Genomic DNA, 17894 nt, shown 5'->3' on the forward strand with positions numbered 1-17894 from the left:
ACCAGCCCGACTCAGCATCTGAAGCCAAAGCTTTAGTGGCATCTGAAAAATTCAAGCGCCGGAAGATGTGGATGTGAAGCTTGCACCCTTGAAGGACGACACTGCCATGGGATCCGTACCTGATTTAGGATATGGATTGCCCAGGGAATTGTCTATTAGGCCCCAAAACAAGTCAAAGACGGACGATGGGAATATACATGAAGATCAGTCTGATAATCAGACAGTTTATTCGGACGATGGCAGCATTGATGGTGACATCCTCAATGTCTGCAAGACTGAGCTGGCCAATTCCCTTGTCAATCATATCCGCCAGCTGGAGGTAGGACCGGAAGGCTATGCCAACATCACCAGGAAGCTACCCCCGTTGCTCAAAGCCTTCGCCTTGAGAATATGAATCCAGGCTCATCGTAGATGCCGAGGGATGTTATGTTCTTTGTGCACAAGTATCGCGAGTAAGTTAACGTCCAATTGAAGTGCAATTTGGAGCATATGAGCAGATCGCTAATCCTCAGCAGCGATATATCTGAGCTGTGCCGATGTTCGTTGACACCATCAACTGACGATAGACTGTCAGCGAAGCCGGCATCAGAATATAATGGGACAAGCACTGAAGCCCTGGGATCACGGATCATAAACTGGATTCAACATGATGAAGACAGTGACAGCACTGGACTCGAGCAGTAACCTTCCAAAGAGACACCAGATGAACTGCCAGTTGAAGTTGAAGCCGACGGAATTAACTTCATGCCGGACGACCACCAATATCGAGAAGCGTTATTTGAGTCTCCATCTTATCAATGGCTTCTATCCAGCCTTGTTCGAGACAACAGTGTGTCCTGCCACGCCATGAACGCTATCAGATCCAACATCCTGGCACAGCGGCCCCGTACGCGACAAGTGAGTCGTCGTATTCCCTCTGAGGTTCATTCTGTATGTTTTAAGACCGGGTTGGATTCAATTGGGTTTGTAAGTGTAGGGCGGTGGCCAAGTGTAGTCACTGCCCACAAAAGAGAGGCCACAAGGCAGAGAAATTGGTTGACAAATTGATATTACAGTTGGTTGTTGTTAGTTGTTCCGAGTAAAAGTAAACGGTAAGCCAAATTCAGCCTTAAGAGCAAAAAGGTGTGGGTCTGGTGAAAAGCAGGCCCTTTGTAGGTGCCCCACAATAAGACATCAGCATGCAGACCCAGACACACAAGTCATTAGGCTGGCACATGCCCGACGTGATTACTCTGACGGGTCCCGAACAAAATGCGCAAGGACTCACTTGTGCTGAATATATATGTCAGACATGGCCTGTCACCGGTGCATATGTTTTGCGTATTTTGGATGTATTCGGTGATGGAATGGACTGTAGTGATTCAGATAGGAAATTAGGTAAGCCATCCTCTAAGCTATCGCACAGGTACCTACATGTATATATGCGAGACACTAATACTGTTAGTAACATTGCCCACCGGTCATTTATAACGGCTTTGGTGACGTCCTCCGACGGGCTGGTTAAGGCTGTAGGCACAGCTGCCTTTCTCTGCGAGGTTGGAGTAATATTTGGTTGGCTATGTGCTGCTTTTCGGACATGTCCAACAGAAGGCCAAATCGCTTCGGGCTCGCCACAAATCAACAAGGTTATCGAATTGCATTCGAAAGTACTTTGTTTCGAAATGAGCGGCGTGATTGGAATGGCGTGGCGGAAAGAAGATTCAAAGCCAGGACAGTGCTGGCACAGCTTGTTTGGCAACCCTATTGTCGTCAAAGGGTATCCAATGTCACAACGCCCAAAATGCAATACCGGAATCGAAATACCACTTCAGATGGCGGCCGCATTTATAGCAGCTCCAAGGCTGCACCGTTTTCTGGGACACTACTATCTCAAAGGCTTCTCCGCAATACTCATTGCTGTGGAGGTTGTGAGAAATGTTGTCCTGTGGCATCATTGGTACAACCCTACCGGGAAGAGAATCTCGTATCTAGACGCTGCTACAGCGGAAGGCAAGATTGAGATAAGCTTGGAAGACTTGCGTTCTCGAAGACACGTAGGTTGGTGTTCTGAGGCACTGTGTATGGCTGGTAAGTACACAAGGTTGTCAGGAACAGGGCCCCTGTTAACTTGTTTCTTCTCCAGGAGACAAAAGTGCTAAGTATCAGATTGGAAGCTCCAGGCTACCTTGTCCGAGCCGCGAGTTCTCTCTCGAGAAAGTGTCATTTTCAGTGGGACAGATTGTGACTGGCGGATGTCAATTTAGCATTGGCAAGAAAGATGTCCCTCCTCACATAACTAAACAGGGTTATATTGCCAAGCTAAGGCGGATAGATCAGAAATATGTTGTCATGTGGGATGAAGAGGACAAACGGGCCTGGCTTGTTAAAGGAACCGGGGCCTTGCTGCACTTAGAGCGTCACTAGAGCATTGTCGTGATGATAAGTTCAGCTCTGAGTTCCTCTACGACTTCAACGCCTTTGAAGAACCGAATACACGATTTGAAAGGGACTTATCTGTCAAAGCCCTTCTCAATTTGACTAACGTATATTATAAGCGAGTCGTACATATAAGCGAGTCGTACAGTCTCCACCACGACGCGTCCTCCTTACACCTAACATCAATTTTTTCCACAACCCAATATGCCTCCTACTTCAAAGGAAGCCAGGATACTCTTAGCCCTTGAGGCTCTTCGAATCAATGAAAAATTAAGCCTCCGAGCTGCAGCTAAGCTCTACAACGTACCAGCTATGACTCTCTCTAACCGACGCGCCGGCCGGCCTGCACGACGCGATATAACACCCAATTCGAAAAAGATGACTCAATCGGAAGAGGAAGCTATTGTCCGATATATTATTGAGCTATGTACGCGTGCTTTTCCACCAAGATTGCGTAGTGTAGATGATATGGCCAACCAACTGCTACGCGTACGCGACGCGCCCCCTGTTGGCAAGTTCTGGGCACATAACTTCGTCAAACGTCAGCCACAGCTCCGTACGCGTTTTAAGCGTAGATACGACTACCAGAGGGCTAAGTGCGAGGATCCAAAGGTCATTGCCGAGTGGTTTGCGCTCGTACGGAACACTAAGGCTAAGTACGGTATTGTAGATGACGATATCTACAACTTCGACGAGACTGGGTTTATGATAGGTATTATCTTCGCGGGCATGGTAGTTACGACCTCGGACGGCCTTAGTAAGGCGAAAACTAGCCCAGCCTGGTAACCGCGAATGGGCAACGGTAATCCAGGGAGTTAATGCCCTCGGTTGGGCCATCCCTCCTTTTATCATCTTGGCCGCGCAGTACCACCTTGCCAACGAGGCACTAAGCAAGCGCAGGAGAGCCAAAAAAACACGTGTGCGGCTTGGAGGATCACTTACTGTGCAGGATGCACACGATCTACTTGACCAGAAGGCCGTGGGTGGGGAGGCAGTGGAAGAAACGCAGCCGGATGGTAGTGGTGTAGGGGGTGCTTGTACAAAGGTTCAATGCTGTGGTGTATGCGGCAAGCCTGGCCATAATGCACGTACTTGCCAGGAGGCTGTAGAATCGTCTGATTCGGCTGTTTCTGATGTAATTATAGTTGGTTTCTAGTGTTGTTATGTTGCAATTGAGGATAGTTGTTGTAGGGTGGTGGAGACTGTACGACTCGCTTATATGTACGACTCGCTTATAATATACGTTAACAGAAAGCTTCATATCTGCTGCGAGGAAAGAATACATGAGAAGACGCCTACAAGGTCCACCTTTTCACTAGACCCACACCTGGTGTTTGCTCTTGGGGCGTATTAGTGTTGGTTTTCCACACTCTGTAAATTTAACCTTGAAAACTCAATAATACTGTTTGTTGATCAATTTACACCTGCTTCCTGGGCCTCATTTTCGTGGTCAGCGACCTTCCTAAGCCGCTGTCCTACATTTTCTGGGAGCCTCTTTGGCAGACCTGGAGGAGATTATTGTCAACAGACCGGAGGCAAAGGTCGAGATTCTGGACAGGCTCTTCAAGTCTGAGAATGTCGATCCACAAACATTCCCACATGGCGGAATCATATTCAGCCTCCCAGCGAAACTAAGGCGGGGCCACGGAGAGGATCTAACAAGCCCCCCCGGTCAGGCCATAGCCTCGACATGCTCGACAAGGACCGATGATCAAGGTCCCACTCCCTGTCCAACAATTGCCAACAGTTCAAGTGCCACCGGCTCCTCAGAAAACACTGTGGATACCGACGCATCAAGTCAGAACACGTCGGCAACACCACCGGGAATATCTCGCACAGTACCCTATTCAACCAATGCTCAGGTATCAACCCCAACAACCGAAAATACCTCCATCTCTGAGGACAACGGAGCAGGCCTTAGTTTTGGGGTTGGACTCTTCACAAAACCGACGAAACGACCGGTAGATGGCAATGATTCGCAGTACGAAGACGGCGCTACGAAAGGCAGCAAGAGGATGAGGCTTTTGAATCTGGTCTCGAGAGGTTCTTACAGTTCTGATACATCATAGGCACAGGTGCTGGGAATTCAATAGTAGTGGTCCCCCAAATGTCAGGTTCTTTAATCTAGGTACCTACCCTTTCTCTGATGAGTAAGAGCAGCGCGGAAATAAACCCAAAGGCAAGCCTGTCGATAATCTATTGACCATCTTTTCCAGGGCGCGCCTCCTTTATGACTGAAGCGACTTGGGTTTAATCATAAATCCAAGCGCCGGAAGCCTGCCTGCATAACGACGAAATTGTACGCTGTAGAACCCCGTAATAGGCATTCCTCTCTTTCACTCGAAATTCTGCCGGTGGTGCCAAGAACCAACCACCCCGGCCTACCTCAGCGCTGTTTACCTCAAAGTCACAACTGTTCCCCTTGTTCGTCGTAACCTGGTGTAGGTGTATCCGGTTGGCAATTCACGGCCAAGATAGCGATCAATAATCTCCCCACTGCACAACACAAAACCCATACCTTGAAAGAAACCAGAACCCCATCGGTGTGCTCAAGGCCTTGACCATCTCTGCAGAATCTATGAAGAGTTCTAATACTAAAAATTCTCTCGCCCGCAGTTCCATCAATGTCGAGACGGGTAGTTTTCTGGCGTTGCGGTTCGGTTTCTGCCCACCGACCAAAGGTCTTGCATTGATCGGGGATATCCGCTGTCTAGTACTTAAAACCAAACGGCGATAATCATGCAAAGAGATGCTGGTGAGATGCTAGAGATACCTGCCCCCTGGCCCTCCAAGAATGCGTCCAAAAGATAGGCTTGAACCCCAGCAGGTATAACTTCAGTGGGTGGAATTTGTTACCGTTGAGTTGGATGTCGTCGGGTGGAACGTCGGGATACCACAGCCCGGCTTTCTTGAGTTGTCGGGCCGCCATGCTTTCAGAGATGTCGCTTGTATTCATGCCGACAGCACTCTCGTCACTGTTGTCACCACACTTTTTGGTCCTGCCAATGCTGATCAGACGGAAGCCCTATGTGATATACAATTAGCGATGTATCTCCCTGAAGGGATACTGTAGGAGTTGACTTACACCAAAGCCGAATCTGAGCCCCTTCATTGGATATGATGACGTCAAGCGCTTTGTTATGAGGCCGTTGTTTGGGACAGCCCAGCCAGCCACCAATCGATGACGAGGGTGCCGGTACATTGTATGGCGTGAATGCCGCCTATCCCGACTGCAATTCTGAAGCCCGTCAAGTCGTTGAACCCAAAGTATGTGTGTTGCTGTTTCTCGGCGGGACCCATATAGCCTATGGTGATGGTGTGGCCTGGACTGGTGAGGGCAATGCCGGAGATATAGCTGAAGTCTCCAACCTCGACAGTCGACACAAAGACCCGCAATATGTTGTCAGAAACGACGATCCTATGATTCAATAGCTCTCGACAAACAATTGGCAGTGGATAAAGTAGAAACTCGAGAGTTTGCATACTTCCCGCTACCATCGACCAGCATCCATCATCTGGTTTAGGAGTGGCATTCCATGGCGGCACTGAACTGCTCACAGCCACCTGACTGTTGGCTTTGATAAGATCAGCAAGCTTCTGAAAAGCTTGCAAGATGTGATTCCTGTTATGAAGCGCATTCTTAGTGTCCTGATCGTTCCGTCGAAAGTCCGTGTTGATTGGGTGATAATGGAATGGAGGCAGACCACCTTCCTGCGACTCAATATTAATCTCCCAAGGAAAGTACTCTGCTGAATTTACCCCATAGCCGTAGCCCCAGTCCAATTTCTTTACCCGAATCACCTGGGTGAGTGAATCGAAAATCTGGAAAGTTGTACCGAGAGGGATAGGCTTGGGCCAGAAGGCTTCCTTCAGCAGCGTCCAGCAGACATTGTGGAAAGCAAATCCACGTCTGTTCTCAAAAGGCTGATGACGATCGAAGGAAAACATGTGGTCATCGGACTTATCGTAGCCTTCATCGTCGTATCTCGCGCCTGGGTTCTGAGGAGCAATGAAGGATCCGAAATGGGCCTCATCACCATTTTAGATGCCAATTCCAGTCAACGTGGTCTGTCCATTGGCGACATCCATCCACACTAGCAAGTAGCAGCAGTTAGTATGGCCAGGTACATTGAAATGTGTCACATACATCCGCAAACTTGGTTGAACCAGAATGCAGCTTCCTCGGTTAGACCGTCAATATCTCATCCACAGATGGGGCAAGCCCAAATGATTGGGCTCATGATGTTGAGTTGAGACCGTTTGTGCGGTGGGGATGCGGAGGAGGAAGATGAAAAGGTGAAAAGAAGAAAAGGTTAATATGCTGGGCAGCGCTTTTGTCAGCAATCAGCAGTCTATCACAAGTCCAGAGCCCGAATCGCGTTTTAGCTTTGCCCCAACCCACGCCTATCGGGTTGGTACGGTACCCAAAACAGACTTCCTCCTCTTTCCCACCACTGGCTTTGGCCAAACGCAACCCATCAACGTGGCATCTTCGACATGGGCACCTTCCGCGACCGACTGCGGTGCCTGCGCATGCGCTCTAGGCAAGACGAGATCTGTGAGCTTATGAAAAATAATTCCGATCCCGAGGCTCGCTACAGGAGAGACTTAAGACTGCTGGCCAAGCTGAATGCAAGACGCGATGCCACAAACCCCGACCCCGACCACCCCGTCAAGATCGAGGACAAGCAAGTAGACCCCAAGACGCAAGACACCACCGACGAGAAGCCGCCCGCATCCAAACCGGATAACCCCCTCCCCAAGCCCGCCCCGGAGGAGGAGATTAAGCCCCCCTCACCCACCGAACAACCAAACGCCTACACCCTGAGCACAACCGAAGCCCAAACCATCATCGACTGGCATCGCGAGTCCCAGGCCCTCTACGAAACCCTCAAGCGAGAGAAAGACAACCTCCAGTCGCAACACAAAAAGCTACAAGAGGCCCACGACAATTTGGCGAGAGAGGTCAGCTCGCTAAACATGGATTTGACCAGGGCAAAGTTCATGTGTGGTTGGTATGAGCGCTTGAAGTTTACGCTTGAGGGGAAAGTCGCAGATTCACAAAACGAGATTGACAAGATCTGGGCTGAGCTCGAGAAGGCAGTCGAGAGGAATACCACGTATCAAGAAGAGGTAGCCAAGCTGAAGGCGGAGGTAGATAAGCATCGGTTGTCCGGCGGGGATGGATTTGGAGACGTATTTGACAAAGAGAGGGAGGCATTGTACAGGATTGAGTAAAGGAGCTTGGAGGTGGGTTCTCCAGGGGTTCTGGCAAGGCGGTGGGGTGATGAAGGGCAGAGAGGCTGAAGGTCATGCCACCACACTGGGGAAGTTCAACAGCAAGGTGTCGATTGTTTGTTGGGTGATGGGTGATGCGGAGCGAAAAGGGTCATGACTGTAGGGTCTGTGGTGGGTGGAGATGGGGAGTTTGAGAATATTCACCTGGCTCAATCCATCTCACCAAAAACAGGAGCAATGGTTTTGTTGGACAAAAGGGCAGCAGCCTAGATTCACTCAAGCAATGCCCACTTATATAGCCGCAGTTGATCCGCAGATATACCATTGCAGCACTCGTGACTTGATGAGGCTCCAGGTTTTGAGATTCAATGCCATCGTGATTGGGACAGTGACTCAATGAAGTGAATAGGGACATGAGACGAGGCTCACTAAATATGGGGCTCCTGTAGGGTTGCTCCTTGAGATGGCCCTGGTCTCGATATAAATATTCGACCACTTCCACCAAGCACTATTCCTTTCCCTCTCCTCACCTCCACAGCATCAAGGCACCCTTTGAGCTCCCAGACCATCACTCACCACAACCAAACTCTTTCCCAACTCCATCATCATGCTCACCAAGACATTCTTCGCCGTCGGCGCTCTCCTCACCCAGCTCATCCACGGAGCTGCCGAGCCCCCCGTTTCCAGCTACTCCGTCGTCGAAGTCGAGTGGTCTCTCCCAGTCGACCCCAACAAACCCAACGGCGCCCGCGAGTTTATCACCGGTACCATCGAGGAGGCCATCCGCCAGATGGACGCCGCTCACCCCGGCTGGAGCCAGACCTTTACCAGCAACATGCAGACCGTGGATCCTCACGTTTTGATGGCTCGTGGCAGCAGCCCCGAGAGCCAGTCTGTCAACTGCCACTTGGACAGTGGAAAGGGAGCTGCCAACTGTGTTGACATCCGTGATGGCGCCCGTTACCTTGGATCCATCGACAGCCCTGCCCCCAATAACTCCCCTCACAGCTGCGGCCGTGTTAGCTGCGCTTACAACTCCGCTATTTGGTGGTGCAATGACGTATGTTTCTATTTCCTTTTCTTTCCCAATCTTCCATGCAGATATGCGCTGACTAGTTGTTGTAGAATGACTCCGTCAAGGAAATCGCCTGGAAGAACATTGCGAGCAGCGCCTGGTTTCTCCAGGACAACTGCTTGTACTACGAGGGAAGAACCGAGAAGGTTTTCGCCCAGGAGTTCATGAAGGACAAGTGGGATGTCTGTGTGACTGGCGACAGGTGCTAAGTTGATCAGCATTGCGGCAACATGAGGACATGTTGATGGAGGCGGAGCAACAGGCGTATGAGCAGCCTGGACTTTGGAGAATAGCGACCTGGAGTGATTTAGTCAGCAAATAATACATTAGCTAGGCTTGTTCCGTACGCTATCTCCCTTTCTGCTTGTGCAGACACTGTGTTGAAATGATGTGATTACGGCATAACTGATGTCTCCTGCCCGTGCTTGATGGTATGGGATGATATCCAGGTTAGGGTTATTTAATGTAGAGGACGGTTGACGTGCGAGGCTTGTACTTGACGTAGTCAATTCGGACAATTCTGGTTGAAATTACGCATGTTGGCAGGGGGAGTCCGGAGGGTTTGTGAAGTATAAGAGGACGTCGTGGGCAGTGTACTCTACCTTCCTCTTTCTTTTCTTCTTTATCCGACAATTCAATCCTTTACCTGTGACCTACGCCTGTACCCAGCCGTAGGCCCTTAACATTTGACAACCGAAATAAATGGGTGAGCTTCTTTGTGCCTGAGTCGAAACGCCTTGAGATGAACTGGAAGCTGGGTCATGTGAAACATGAATTGGAAGGCTCAGTCGGCAGTTATTCTCCCTGCTGTTTACACTTGTTTGTGCCTCAGGAAGGAGTCACCACACCAGAAATGTCAGCACGTTTGGGCTTGCCAAATACATCAACTTGACACTTCACACGTCATTTTTCCCGCCACGTGAGCTGCCAGAGTCGCTCAGGCAAGAATGAGCACCGACTCCAGCTTAGGTTGGCTTTCTTCGATAATGAATCATCGATCTTCAACTGGTCATTATTCTCCCCCAGGCCACGCAACAGAGATACCACTGCTATTTTCATTCTTTCCAGATCAACGGTTTACTTTCCATCATCTTAGCCCAAAGCAAAGTTACGCAACATGAACATGCCGCCACACCGCCGCTACGGATCCTCCACGTCAATTTCCATCCTCGAGACCATCCTCGAGACCGATGCACAACAAGAGGAACAAGACAGGGAGTCGTTAGACTGTCCCACTTTGAAAAACTCCCACTCCTCTAACTCCTCCCTCGTGTCCACCAGAGCCGCCTCCCCGTATAACATCGTCAGCCGCCCCCGCCCCCGCCGCAGCGCCATCTCCGCTCTCCGACCAGGTGAACCAACCTACACCTCAATCGTGAGCAACTCGAAGAAGGATGAGTCCAGACACAAACTTGGGTACGACCGTGAACGAAGCCACTTTGCCCCATCCCCTTTGACCTTCCCACCAACTCCGAAAAAAGAACCAACATCCAAGATTTTTCCCCTTAACAAACATGTGCCTTGGGCACCCCCAACCAGATTCTGGCTACCAGGACAGAAGACGAGATGGCACAAGCCCCCGCTCGGGAAGTTGATGACACCGGGGCAGTACCGCGCTTGGGAGAGGACAAAGACTGGGCCGAGGTGTCAGACTTACATGATGTATCTTATGGCGTTTAAGCGGAACGTGAAGGGGCTTGTGCCTGCTCCGTATCGGAGGTTGGAGGATGGGAGTGAGGTGCCTGTTGAGTATTGGGGCATGGTTGTGGATCATGGTCATGTTGAGGAGGATAGTGGTGTTGAGATTATAACAGGGAGCAAGGCGGATCATGAGGCTGTGGATGCCAGGGCGGTGCAGGGTTCGAGTAAGCTGGCGTCACCGACGCAGAACGGTCACGCTGAAACTCCTGGGAGTGAGAGGATGATACCTATCAGGGGTGGGTCGTATTGTTTGACCAAGGATGTGAACAGCAAGAAAAGGGACCACAGTGATAGCTCGGGTGATGAGAGAGCGAACAGATCGAAGAGGAGGTTGGTGGGGGGGGATGAGGAGGGGGATGGTGGGGAGAGTGAGAATGGTGTAGAGAAGGAGAATGGTGTAGAGAAGGAGAATGGTGTAGAGAAGGAGAATGATGCGAAGAAGGATGACTCTGGTGATAAGATGGAGGGGTTGGAGCAGACTGAATGAGGTGTATGGGCTATACGAAACTTGGACATGTGGGGATTGTGTTTGTTAATTATTATACAGCATTGTAGCGTAGCACGATAGTAAGCGATGAACTTGATTAGTGGGGTGTTGTTATTGGAGATATCTGGCTTAGTTGTCTCTTGGGCTTGTCCACTTACGTCTGTTACATTTAGAATCCTTCTCTTCTTCATGCCCATTGCTCGCCCACAAGTGCAAAGATAGTTTGATATGCTTTAAATTCATGTCAATGTGCCTTTGAAGATTTTTTTTCAATGGCCCCCGAAAGATAGTTAATGCGATTTTGATCTACCCATTCTATCAAGAGACGTGCTGAAGCATGTAGTGGGGATTCCAGTGGAGAGAAGAGGCCGTGGGTAGTAGTAGTAGAGATTTATCATGACCATGAAGACATCAAAGACGCCGACTGTGCCTTGAAGTTGACGGGCCGTCAACTTCAAAGGTATTGCGGATGTTGAGCCACACTTTCCAACCTGACTGGGATTTGGGTTGTCTTTCACCGTGACATGGGTATCAGGGGCATTAAAGTGTCTACAGGTCATTAGACCACTTGCGAGCTTATTCCTTCTCTGTCGAGTAGGTAGGTACCCTTGGATAGAAAGTTGACCCTTGGAACTATCCATCCTGATACTCTATGCCCGTAATAAGGTATCCTCAACACCCGGTGTACAATACAAGGGAGCTCCTTCAAACAGCCGTTAATGATGCCGTCAATTTTCCCCTTTCTCTCCAGTTAAATACTGCTTCATCAGCTCAACCAGCTCTTCGCCGGTGGGATCTTGGGACAGAAACACCACATTCACGGCCGCAAAGCTAGATGTCAGACCCAAGAAAGCATCACTATGAGTAATCCTTGACTAATCAATTTCACAGAAGGGGAGGAAACATACGCAGCAGTGGCAGCAAACACCTCCACCCTTTTGGCCTTCGTCATGATTGCTAGCGCCAACGCAAAGATCGCCGAGAATATCACCAAGGCCACAAACTTGAACTTGTTATTGTCGCCCAGGAAGTAGAGCACCACAATGCTCAGCACTGGAAGCAGGGCTGCGACGACGGTGACGAATGTCTCGATGACGATTTGAAGATGAGACTCGCTGTAGATGTAGATACCAGTGCCGAGGTTTTTGGCCGCATTCTCCGGGTCCTACACCTTTATCAGCCACAACCTACATCTGGGCAGGGAACAGTGATGAGCTGCTGTGCTAACCTTGATCTTGGCCCCGAAGAATTTGTGATACCAGGGGAAGATGATGTCGTTCACCCAGCGGGAGAGGCGATCTAACGGTACCCGTGGGCTGATAGCCATGAGATCAGTTTCGAATTCTGGATCCCATGCATGCTGATCTGGGCCATGAATAGGATAATTCCCGTTGTCGGCACGACCAATCCATTCTCGGAGAAAGGTTAGATCCTGGAAGTTGGGAGGATTGAGTTTGGCGAGTGAGGCTTGGGTGAGGAGGGCCTTATCTATTGAAGTGAGGGAAGTTAGAGATGCAGAAAAGACAGAATAGGTAAAAGAGAAACGATAATGCGTACTGTATTTTGCCAGCTTCAGTTGAATCAGCTGCATGGTTGCCCATTGTTGGCCTGCTTCCGGATCCCCTGGATGTGCAAGGGTAATCCAGTCCCTGTCAAAGAACTGCCGCATTCGACAGGAGTGTGTTCGGTCCATTGCCGCCAGCTTCTCCAGGTGATCCTGGAGGAAAATGATCTCGGCCTGTTGATACAGTAGGCTTAGACAATTCAGGTACTTGAAACGACGGAAAATGGCATACTCGTCTTGTCTAGCGAGTAGGGCTGCCAATCTTCCGTATCCTTTGCTGCCTGTATCGGCGGTACCGTTGGTATTCTTATTTTCGGCTGCATCACTTGCCGAAGTATTGGCATCTGGCGTCGCGAAGTTGTCGGCTAAGCCACTATGGCGCGGACTCGTATTACCTGTTATGGTCTGGGGAGTTGCTTGGGATTGAGCTGCGGTCATCGCTAAAGTTGGGACAGTACCTTGCACGTAGACTGGCTGTTTCATTGTATTGGGAAAATCTCTTCGCGTTTGGAACAGACCTCGTTCTGTCTATTTAACCACAACCCGTGCGGGGAAGTTAGTGGACTCGAGACCGTACGTAAAATCAGGACATGCTGTACTACTGTTGCACAGCTCACTGATGCTTAGGTCGGCATGGCTTTTGTTGGTTTTGCCTTAATGGTGGGCAGCTTTGGATGAGGCTCTGGAACTGGGAACTTGTGATATCACGGATAGCAACATAAGTTTGTGTCGCACGAGGGTTGGCAGGGATTAGCTATTGGGTAGAATGGTGTTACAGAGCGGCAATAAATCGATGCGGTGTGATATCTTTCATGAGGGCTTATTGAATGACCAAAGTCAGCTTCGGTGTTTACATCTGAATAGGGGTTCAGGGGCATGCTGAGCTCCCGTCTTCCCAACCGGTGGCCCGTGCACGCCAACCTTCGACCATGAACCCAACAATTCTAATACTGTACGATTCATCCCTGATCCTGTGGCTAATGATTGTTGACCGACAATGGGATAGAATTTCAAGTATATGAACTAGGGATTCGGAGAACATTCGGACCGTCCTTTGGGCTAAATAAACCCAAAACATCATAACGTGCGTGATAAGCGAGTGACACAGATAAGCGAGTGACACACTTCCCCCCACAACACAACACCTCCACCTTCAACATCACTTTCTTCCACAACACAATATGACCTCACCATCAAAAGAAGGCAGGCTTATTATGGCCCTTCAAGCTCTCGAAAAAGATAAAGATCTGAGTTTACGAGCTGCAGCTAACGTCTATAATGTTGCTTTCAAAACCCTTGCGCGCCGACGAGCCACTGCCAGCAGAATAACATTATCACGCCCTGCATGCCTCCACACTCCTCCCACCTCCTTCAGCCACTCGATGTTGGCTGCTTTGGGCCGCTAAAACAGGCGTACGGTTGCCAGATCGAGGACTTAATGCGCATACATATCAACCATATAAGCAAGCTCGAGTTCCTCTGTGCCTTCCGCGAAGCCTTCTTCGCCTCTGTAACAGAGAAGAATATAAAGGGTGGCTTTGCAGGTGCTGGCCTTATACCGTACGATCCAGAGAGGATGCTTTCCAAGCTAGATGTAAAGCTTCGTACGCCAACACCTCCAAACTCACGGCCCGGCACTGCACAACCTTGGGTCTCCCAGACACCACACAACCCTCGAGAAGCCAACTCACAGTCAACGCTCATTAAGACTCGCATTACCAACCATCAAAATAGCTCCCCGACTTCAATGCTGGCTGCGGTAGACCAGCTTGCTAAGGGTACAACGGCTATGATGCACCAGGTGGCTCTTCTCCGTGCAGAGGTCTCTTCGCTACGCAAGGCCAATGAGGAGCTTAGTAAGAGACGGAGAGCCAAAAAAACACGTGTGCGGCTTGGAGGGTCACTTACTGTACAAGAGGCACAGGATCTACTTGATCAGAAAGCTGTAGGTGAGCAGGTAATCCAGGAAGATCGACAAAGTGGTGGTGGTGCAATGGGGTCTCGTCCGAAGATTCAGTGCTGTGGCGTGTGCGGTAAGCCAGGCCCATAATGTACGCACCTGCAAGGAGGCTGCAGGATCATCTGATTCATCTATTTCTAATTCAGTTATTGTAGTTTCCTAGTGTTGTGGTTGTATAATTGAGGATAGTTATGGTGGGGTGGTGGAAAGTGTGTCGCTCGCTTGTCTGTGTCACTCGCTTATCACGCACGTTATTCGATGTCGTGACATTTTGCCAAAAACTAGAAGTGATTCTGATTTGGCAGGCACCTCTTGGGTCGAGTAACTGGTACCTACTGCATCTCAATAAAAACTGTGATAACGATTGGCTTATTAATAGTGAAGAGTCATATTAACCTATTCCTTATATCTTGATCTCTCTTCAGTATAGCTTTTAATTGTGGTTTAGGATACTGTCTTGAGTTGATACTTGCTTTGCAATGAAAGCCATGTTGACCACGACACGGTAGGCAGGAACATACAGCTGTCTTCAAAACACAGTTGGGACGCAAGTGCCATGGTCAACCGGAGGGTGCCTCATGCCAGAGCAGTAAGAGTCAACGATAAGTCGACAATGGCCACGAAGGTTTCGATGCAAGCTATGGCCTAGTCATTAAGCAAATGGTTGTCATATGGAAACTACATCAAACATCATTGCGTCTAAGGAGTCGTCATGGGTTCATAATGATTGTATGTATGGTCGCTGGTCTCAAACATGTTTTGTTTGAACATTCCAATCGGTAGTGAATATACCGCTGATGAGTAAAAAGGGGGGGTTCCCCCACTTTGCCTCCTCTCAGCCAAAATGAATGGGGACCATACTTTGGGAAAACTCTGCAACATCACTGTCTGTTATCAAGAGACGAGACCCAGAGAAATGGCACTTTCTAGACGTCCTTACTTGCACGCTGACCACGTCAGGCAGTTGGAGCTTGATCGCCTGAATTGGTTGCATGTTGGAGCTGCACTACGAGGAGGCTATGTAAGTATTGAGGATGAGGATCATGCAACTGAACTGAGAGAAGCCGACGAGAAGGCAAGGATGGAGGAGTGGAAGAAGGTATGTGCATTTTTTTCAAATCATTTAGTTTAATATGCACGCTGCATACCTTTGTGGCGCAGTTTGTTGATGGGAATTACCATTTGCCATCCAGGGTCCATTTGTCAAACGGATGTGGGTACAGGACGAACAGCGTGAGAGCTTCCGCTTGATAACTGTAGGGCTTGACAGCATGGCTAGGTCTGCGAGTGGCGAACCTGTCAGTTTTGTACCAGCCAGTACCATCTCTGAATATAACCTGGGTCCCATCATTAAGATTCCAGAGACTGTCTTCAACACAGCTAGCGCCATCATGTCTTGTACCGAGGCGGTCGACATCACGTGGATGGGAAGTGACAAAGTTGAGCGTCAGGATCGCTGGGTGGTTCTTCCTGTTGGATCCGGAATACGGATGCCGCTTCTCGGCGAAAGGTTCATGACCTGCTTTGGTCAGCTTCTGCTTAGCGTGGAGCCAACTGGAACCATCGCTGTCGCTAGTGATGAAGACCGGCCGCAGAAAAAGGGAGGGAAGCCTATGATGGGGGTAAGTAATGGGGCACACGATGGCGTTCGTGCCACTGCTGTCGTTAACTCCCGAATGTCATTACCAGGGTAAAGGAGCATCATCCAAAAAGCCAGTGAAGAGGGACAACATCATGGCCCATAATCCCGATTCGGCACCGGCGAGTCAAAACGTGGCGGGACGGCAAGCTGCACAGATCGCTAGAGAGCAAAGAGTGTATGAGGATTTTGTCAGTAGTAGCCAACACACGAACCAGCCAACGGCAAACCGTGATCACCAGACCCTAGCCTACTATGACAACTTCCGCAGCTACAGGGACGCGAGGTCTCTTGATATGCATGTCACTGAACGGGAGCATTGGGCAGCGTATTGGCAGCTTCATACACCACGCTTCGATCATCGGTTGCTTATTCCAACAGAACGAGAACTGCGAGATCAAGCTGGGCTCCCTAAACCATATTCAAAAGGACCACCAAGGAAGTAATCTAGGTAGACACTTTTTTACATTGGTCTGTAGGGCTTTTGTACCGAGTCTTGAGCCAAAAACACTCGTCACGATTACTATCTACCTATGGAAAATACATACTTTGGTACTGAGTAGGTACTAACCCAAAATTAGTGCCCAAGTACCTTATCTTCCATGAAGACAGTGACCACCTATGTGAGGCATTGCTCTATCCCACTACCATATACAAGGTTCTCGAGTATTTTAGACATAGCGGAAATACATTTGGTAATTGTAAGAGATAACAGCCAAGGGTTTACTGCAGGGTGTGTGCTGTGTGAAGTGTGCTCGAGACTGAAGCTGGCTAAAAGGCTACGTACACTGGGGCACTATCTTAGGTGAAACACATCCACTTGACAGTCATAACTCGTGTACCCTGATGCGTAAATCTCCAAAGTCCAAGCTATTTTTGACCTAACCTCTAGAACACATCCAACTTAATTCCAGAACTGGAAACTGCAGCTGTTTACTCTGGAGGGAGCAAAGTAACAGGAGCACAAGGAGGAGCGTGGGCTTGACAATAGATAAAGGTAGCTAACAATAGAAAGCGCAGATAGCAACTTTGCACACGAAGGGCACATATATATCTGACGACGACCCTCGAAAGCACAAAAGCCATTCAGCAATGATCGCTTTTTCGATTTCGATATTCGAACGGTAAATCTCACGTACAAGATGTCGTTTGATCACTGTGAGCAGTGTTGAAGAAGGAATTTGGAGTAACACAATTTTCAGCGTCAAATATTTAATTCACTTGGAAACACTGGTTGTGGTGCTGGGGAAGTGAATTGATGCTAACACTCGCCATGTATTCACTTCATCAGTTATCGCCGTAACGTATATTATAAGCGAGTCGTACATATAAGCGAGTCGTACAGTCTCCACCACGACGCGTCCTCCTTACACCTAACATCAATTTTTTCCACAACCCAATATGCCTCCTACTTCAAAGGAAGCCAGGATACTCTTAGCCCTTGAGGCTCTTCGAATCAATGAAAAATTAAGCCTCCGAGCTGCAGCTAAGCTCTACAACGTACCAGCTATGACTCTCTCTAACCGACGCGCCGGCCGGCCTGCACGACGCGATATAACCCAATTCGAAAAAGATGACTCAATCGGAAGAGGAAGCTATTGTCCGATATATTATTGAGCTATGTACGCGTGCTTTTCCACCAAGATTGCGTAGTGTAGATGATATGGCCAACCAACTGCTACGCGTACGCGACGCGCCCCTGTTGGCAAGTTCTGGGCACATAACTTCGTCAAACGTCAGCCACAGCTCCGTACGCGTTTTAAGCGTAGATACGACTACCAGAGGGCTAAGTGCGAGGATCCAAAGGTCATTGCC

The 17894-nt window shown here is 49.3% G+C and overlaps 7 protein-coding genes across 7 annotated transcripts; 4 read left to right on the forward strand and 3 right to left on the reverse strand.

Moving 5' to 3' along the window:
* Nucleotides 1-1679: 1679 nt before the first annotated feature.
* QC762_512150 (uncharacterized protein) lies at nucleotides 1680-2403 on the forward strand (the record flags this gene model as incomplete). Its single annotated transcript, XM_062891613.1, has 2 exons — nucleotides 1680-2067; nucleotides 2123-2403. 2 exons carry the CDS (start codon nucleotides 1680-1682, stop codon nucleotides 2401-2403), a joined length of 669 nt encoding a protein of 222 aa, XP_062742281.1.
* Nucleotides 2404-4539: 2136 nt separating this feature from the next.
* QC762_0082250 (uncharacterized protein) lies at nucleotides 4540-5617 on the reverse strand (the record flags this gene model as incomplete). Its single annotated transcript, XM_062883926.1, has 2 exons — nucleotides 4540-5440; nucleotides 5501-5617. 2 exons carry the CDS (start codon nucleotides 5615-5617, stop codon nucleotides 5153-5155), a joined length of 405 nt encoding a protein of 134 aa, XP_062742282.1. The 3' UTR covers nucleotides 4540-5152.
* A 667-nt stretch (nucleotides 5618-6284) lies between these two features.
* QC762_0082260 (uncharacterized protein) lies at nucleotides 6285-6449 on the reverse strand (the record flags this gene model as incomplete). The annotated part of the gene is made up of 1 exon (XM_062883927.1): nucleotides 6285-6449. The coding sequence occupies one exon, from the start codon at nucleotides 6447-6449 to the stop codon at nucleotides 6285-6287; it is 165 nt and encodes a 54-aa protein (XP_062742283.1).
* Nucleotides 6450-6912: 463 nt separating this feature from the next.
* QC762_512160 (uncharacterized protein) lies at nucleotides 6913-7653 on the forward strand (the record flags this gene model as incomplete). Its single annotated transcript, XM_062891614.1, has 1 exon — nucleotides 6913-7653. The coding sequence occupies one exon, from the start codon at nucleotides 6913-6915 to the stop codon at nucleotides 7651-7653; it is 741 nt and encodes a 246-aa protein (XP_062742284.1).
* A 538-nt stretch (nucleotides 7654-8191) lies between these two features.
* QC762_512170 (uncharacterized protein) lies at nucleotides 8192-9046 on the forward strand. The gene is made up of 2 exons (XM_062891615.1): nucleotides 8192-8713; nucleotides 8779-9046. The coding sequence occupies exons 1-2, from the start codon at nucleotides 8261-8263 to the stop codon at nucleotides 8935-8937; spliced, it is 612 nt and encodes a 203-aa protein (XP_062742285.1). The 5' UTR covers nucleotides 8192-8260; the 3' UTR covers nucleotides 8938-9046.
* A 2419-nt stretch (nucleotides 9047-11465) lies between these two features.
* On the reverse strand, nucleotides 11466-12976 carry QC762_512180 (uncharacterized protein). The gene is given in 5 exon segments (XM_062891616.1): nucleotides 11466-11522; nucleotides 11542-11747; nucleotides 11825-12081; nucleotides 12145-12404; nucleotides 12474-12976. The coding sequence occupies 4 exon segments, from the start codon at nucleotides 12961-12963 to the stop codon at nucleotides 11645-11647; spliced, it is 1110 nt and encodes a 369-aa protein (XP_062742286.1). The 5' UTR covers nucleotides 12964-12976; the 3' UTR covers nucleotides 11466-11522; nucleotides 11542-11644.
* A 2322-nt stretch (nucleotides 12977-15298) lies between these two features.
* On the forward strand, nucleotides 15299-16611 carry QC762_0082300 (uncharacterized protein). Its single transcript, XM_062883928.1, has 3 exons — nucleotides 15299-15539; nucleotides 15634-16062; nucleotides 16130-16611. Exons 1-3 carry the CDS (start codon nucleotides 15357-15359, stop codon nucleotides 16523-16525), a joined length of 1008 nt encoding a protein of 335 aa, XP_062742287.1. The 5' UTR covers nucleotides 15299-15356; the 3' UTR covers nucleotides 16526-16611.
* Nucleotides 16612-17894: the final 1283 nt, after the last annotated feature.

Source organism: Podospora pseudocomata, chromosome 5, assembly GCF_035222375.1.
Source record: "Podospora pseudocomata strain CBS 415.72m chromosome 5, whole genome shotgun sequence".
Lineage (NCBI taxonomy): Eukaryota > Fungi > Ascomycota > Sordariomycetes > Sordariales > Podosporaceae > Podospora > Podospora pseudocomata.

Bases quoted from the DNA above. Each gene is read 5' to 3' on its own strand.
- QC762_0082300 (XM_062883928.1), top strand. From the start codon at position 15,357: ATGGCACTTTCTAGACGTCCTTACTTGCACGCTGACCACGTCAGGCAG. The intron at 15,540-15,633 runs GTATGTGCATTT...TTTGCCATCCAG, and splicing joins GGATGGAGGAGTGGAAGAAG to GGTCCATTTGTCAAACGGAT. The intron at 16,063-16,129 runs GTAAGTAATGGG...TGTCATTACCAG, and splicing joins GAGGGAAGCCTATGATGGGG to GGTAAAGGAGCATCATCCAA.
- QC762_512170 (XM_062891615.1), top strand. From the start codon at position 8,261: ATGCTCACCAAGACATTCTTCGCCGTCGGCGCTCTCCTCACCCAGCTC. The intron at 8,714-8,778 runs GTATGTTTCTAT...TAGTTGTTGTAG, and splicing joins CTATTTGGTGGTGCAATGAC to AATGACTCCGTCAAGGAAAT.
- QC762_512180 (XM_062891616.1), bottom strand. From the start codon at position 12,963: ATGAAACAGCCAGTCTACGTGCAAGGTACTGTCCCAACTTTAGCGATG. The intron at 12,405-12,473 runs GTACGCATTATC...TCACTTCAATAG, and splicing joins ACTGAAGCTGGCAAAATACA to ATAAGGCCCTCCTCACCCAA. The intron at 12,082-12,144 runs GTTAGCACAGCA...ATAAAGGTGTAG, and splicing joins TCTTCGGGGCCAAGATCAAG to GACCCGGAGAATGCGGCCAA.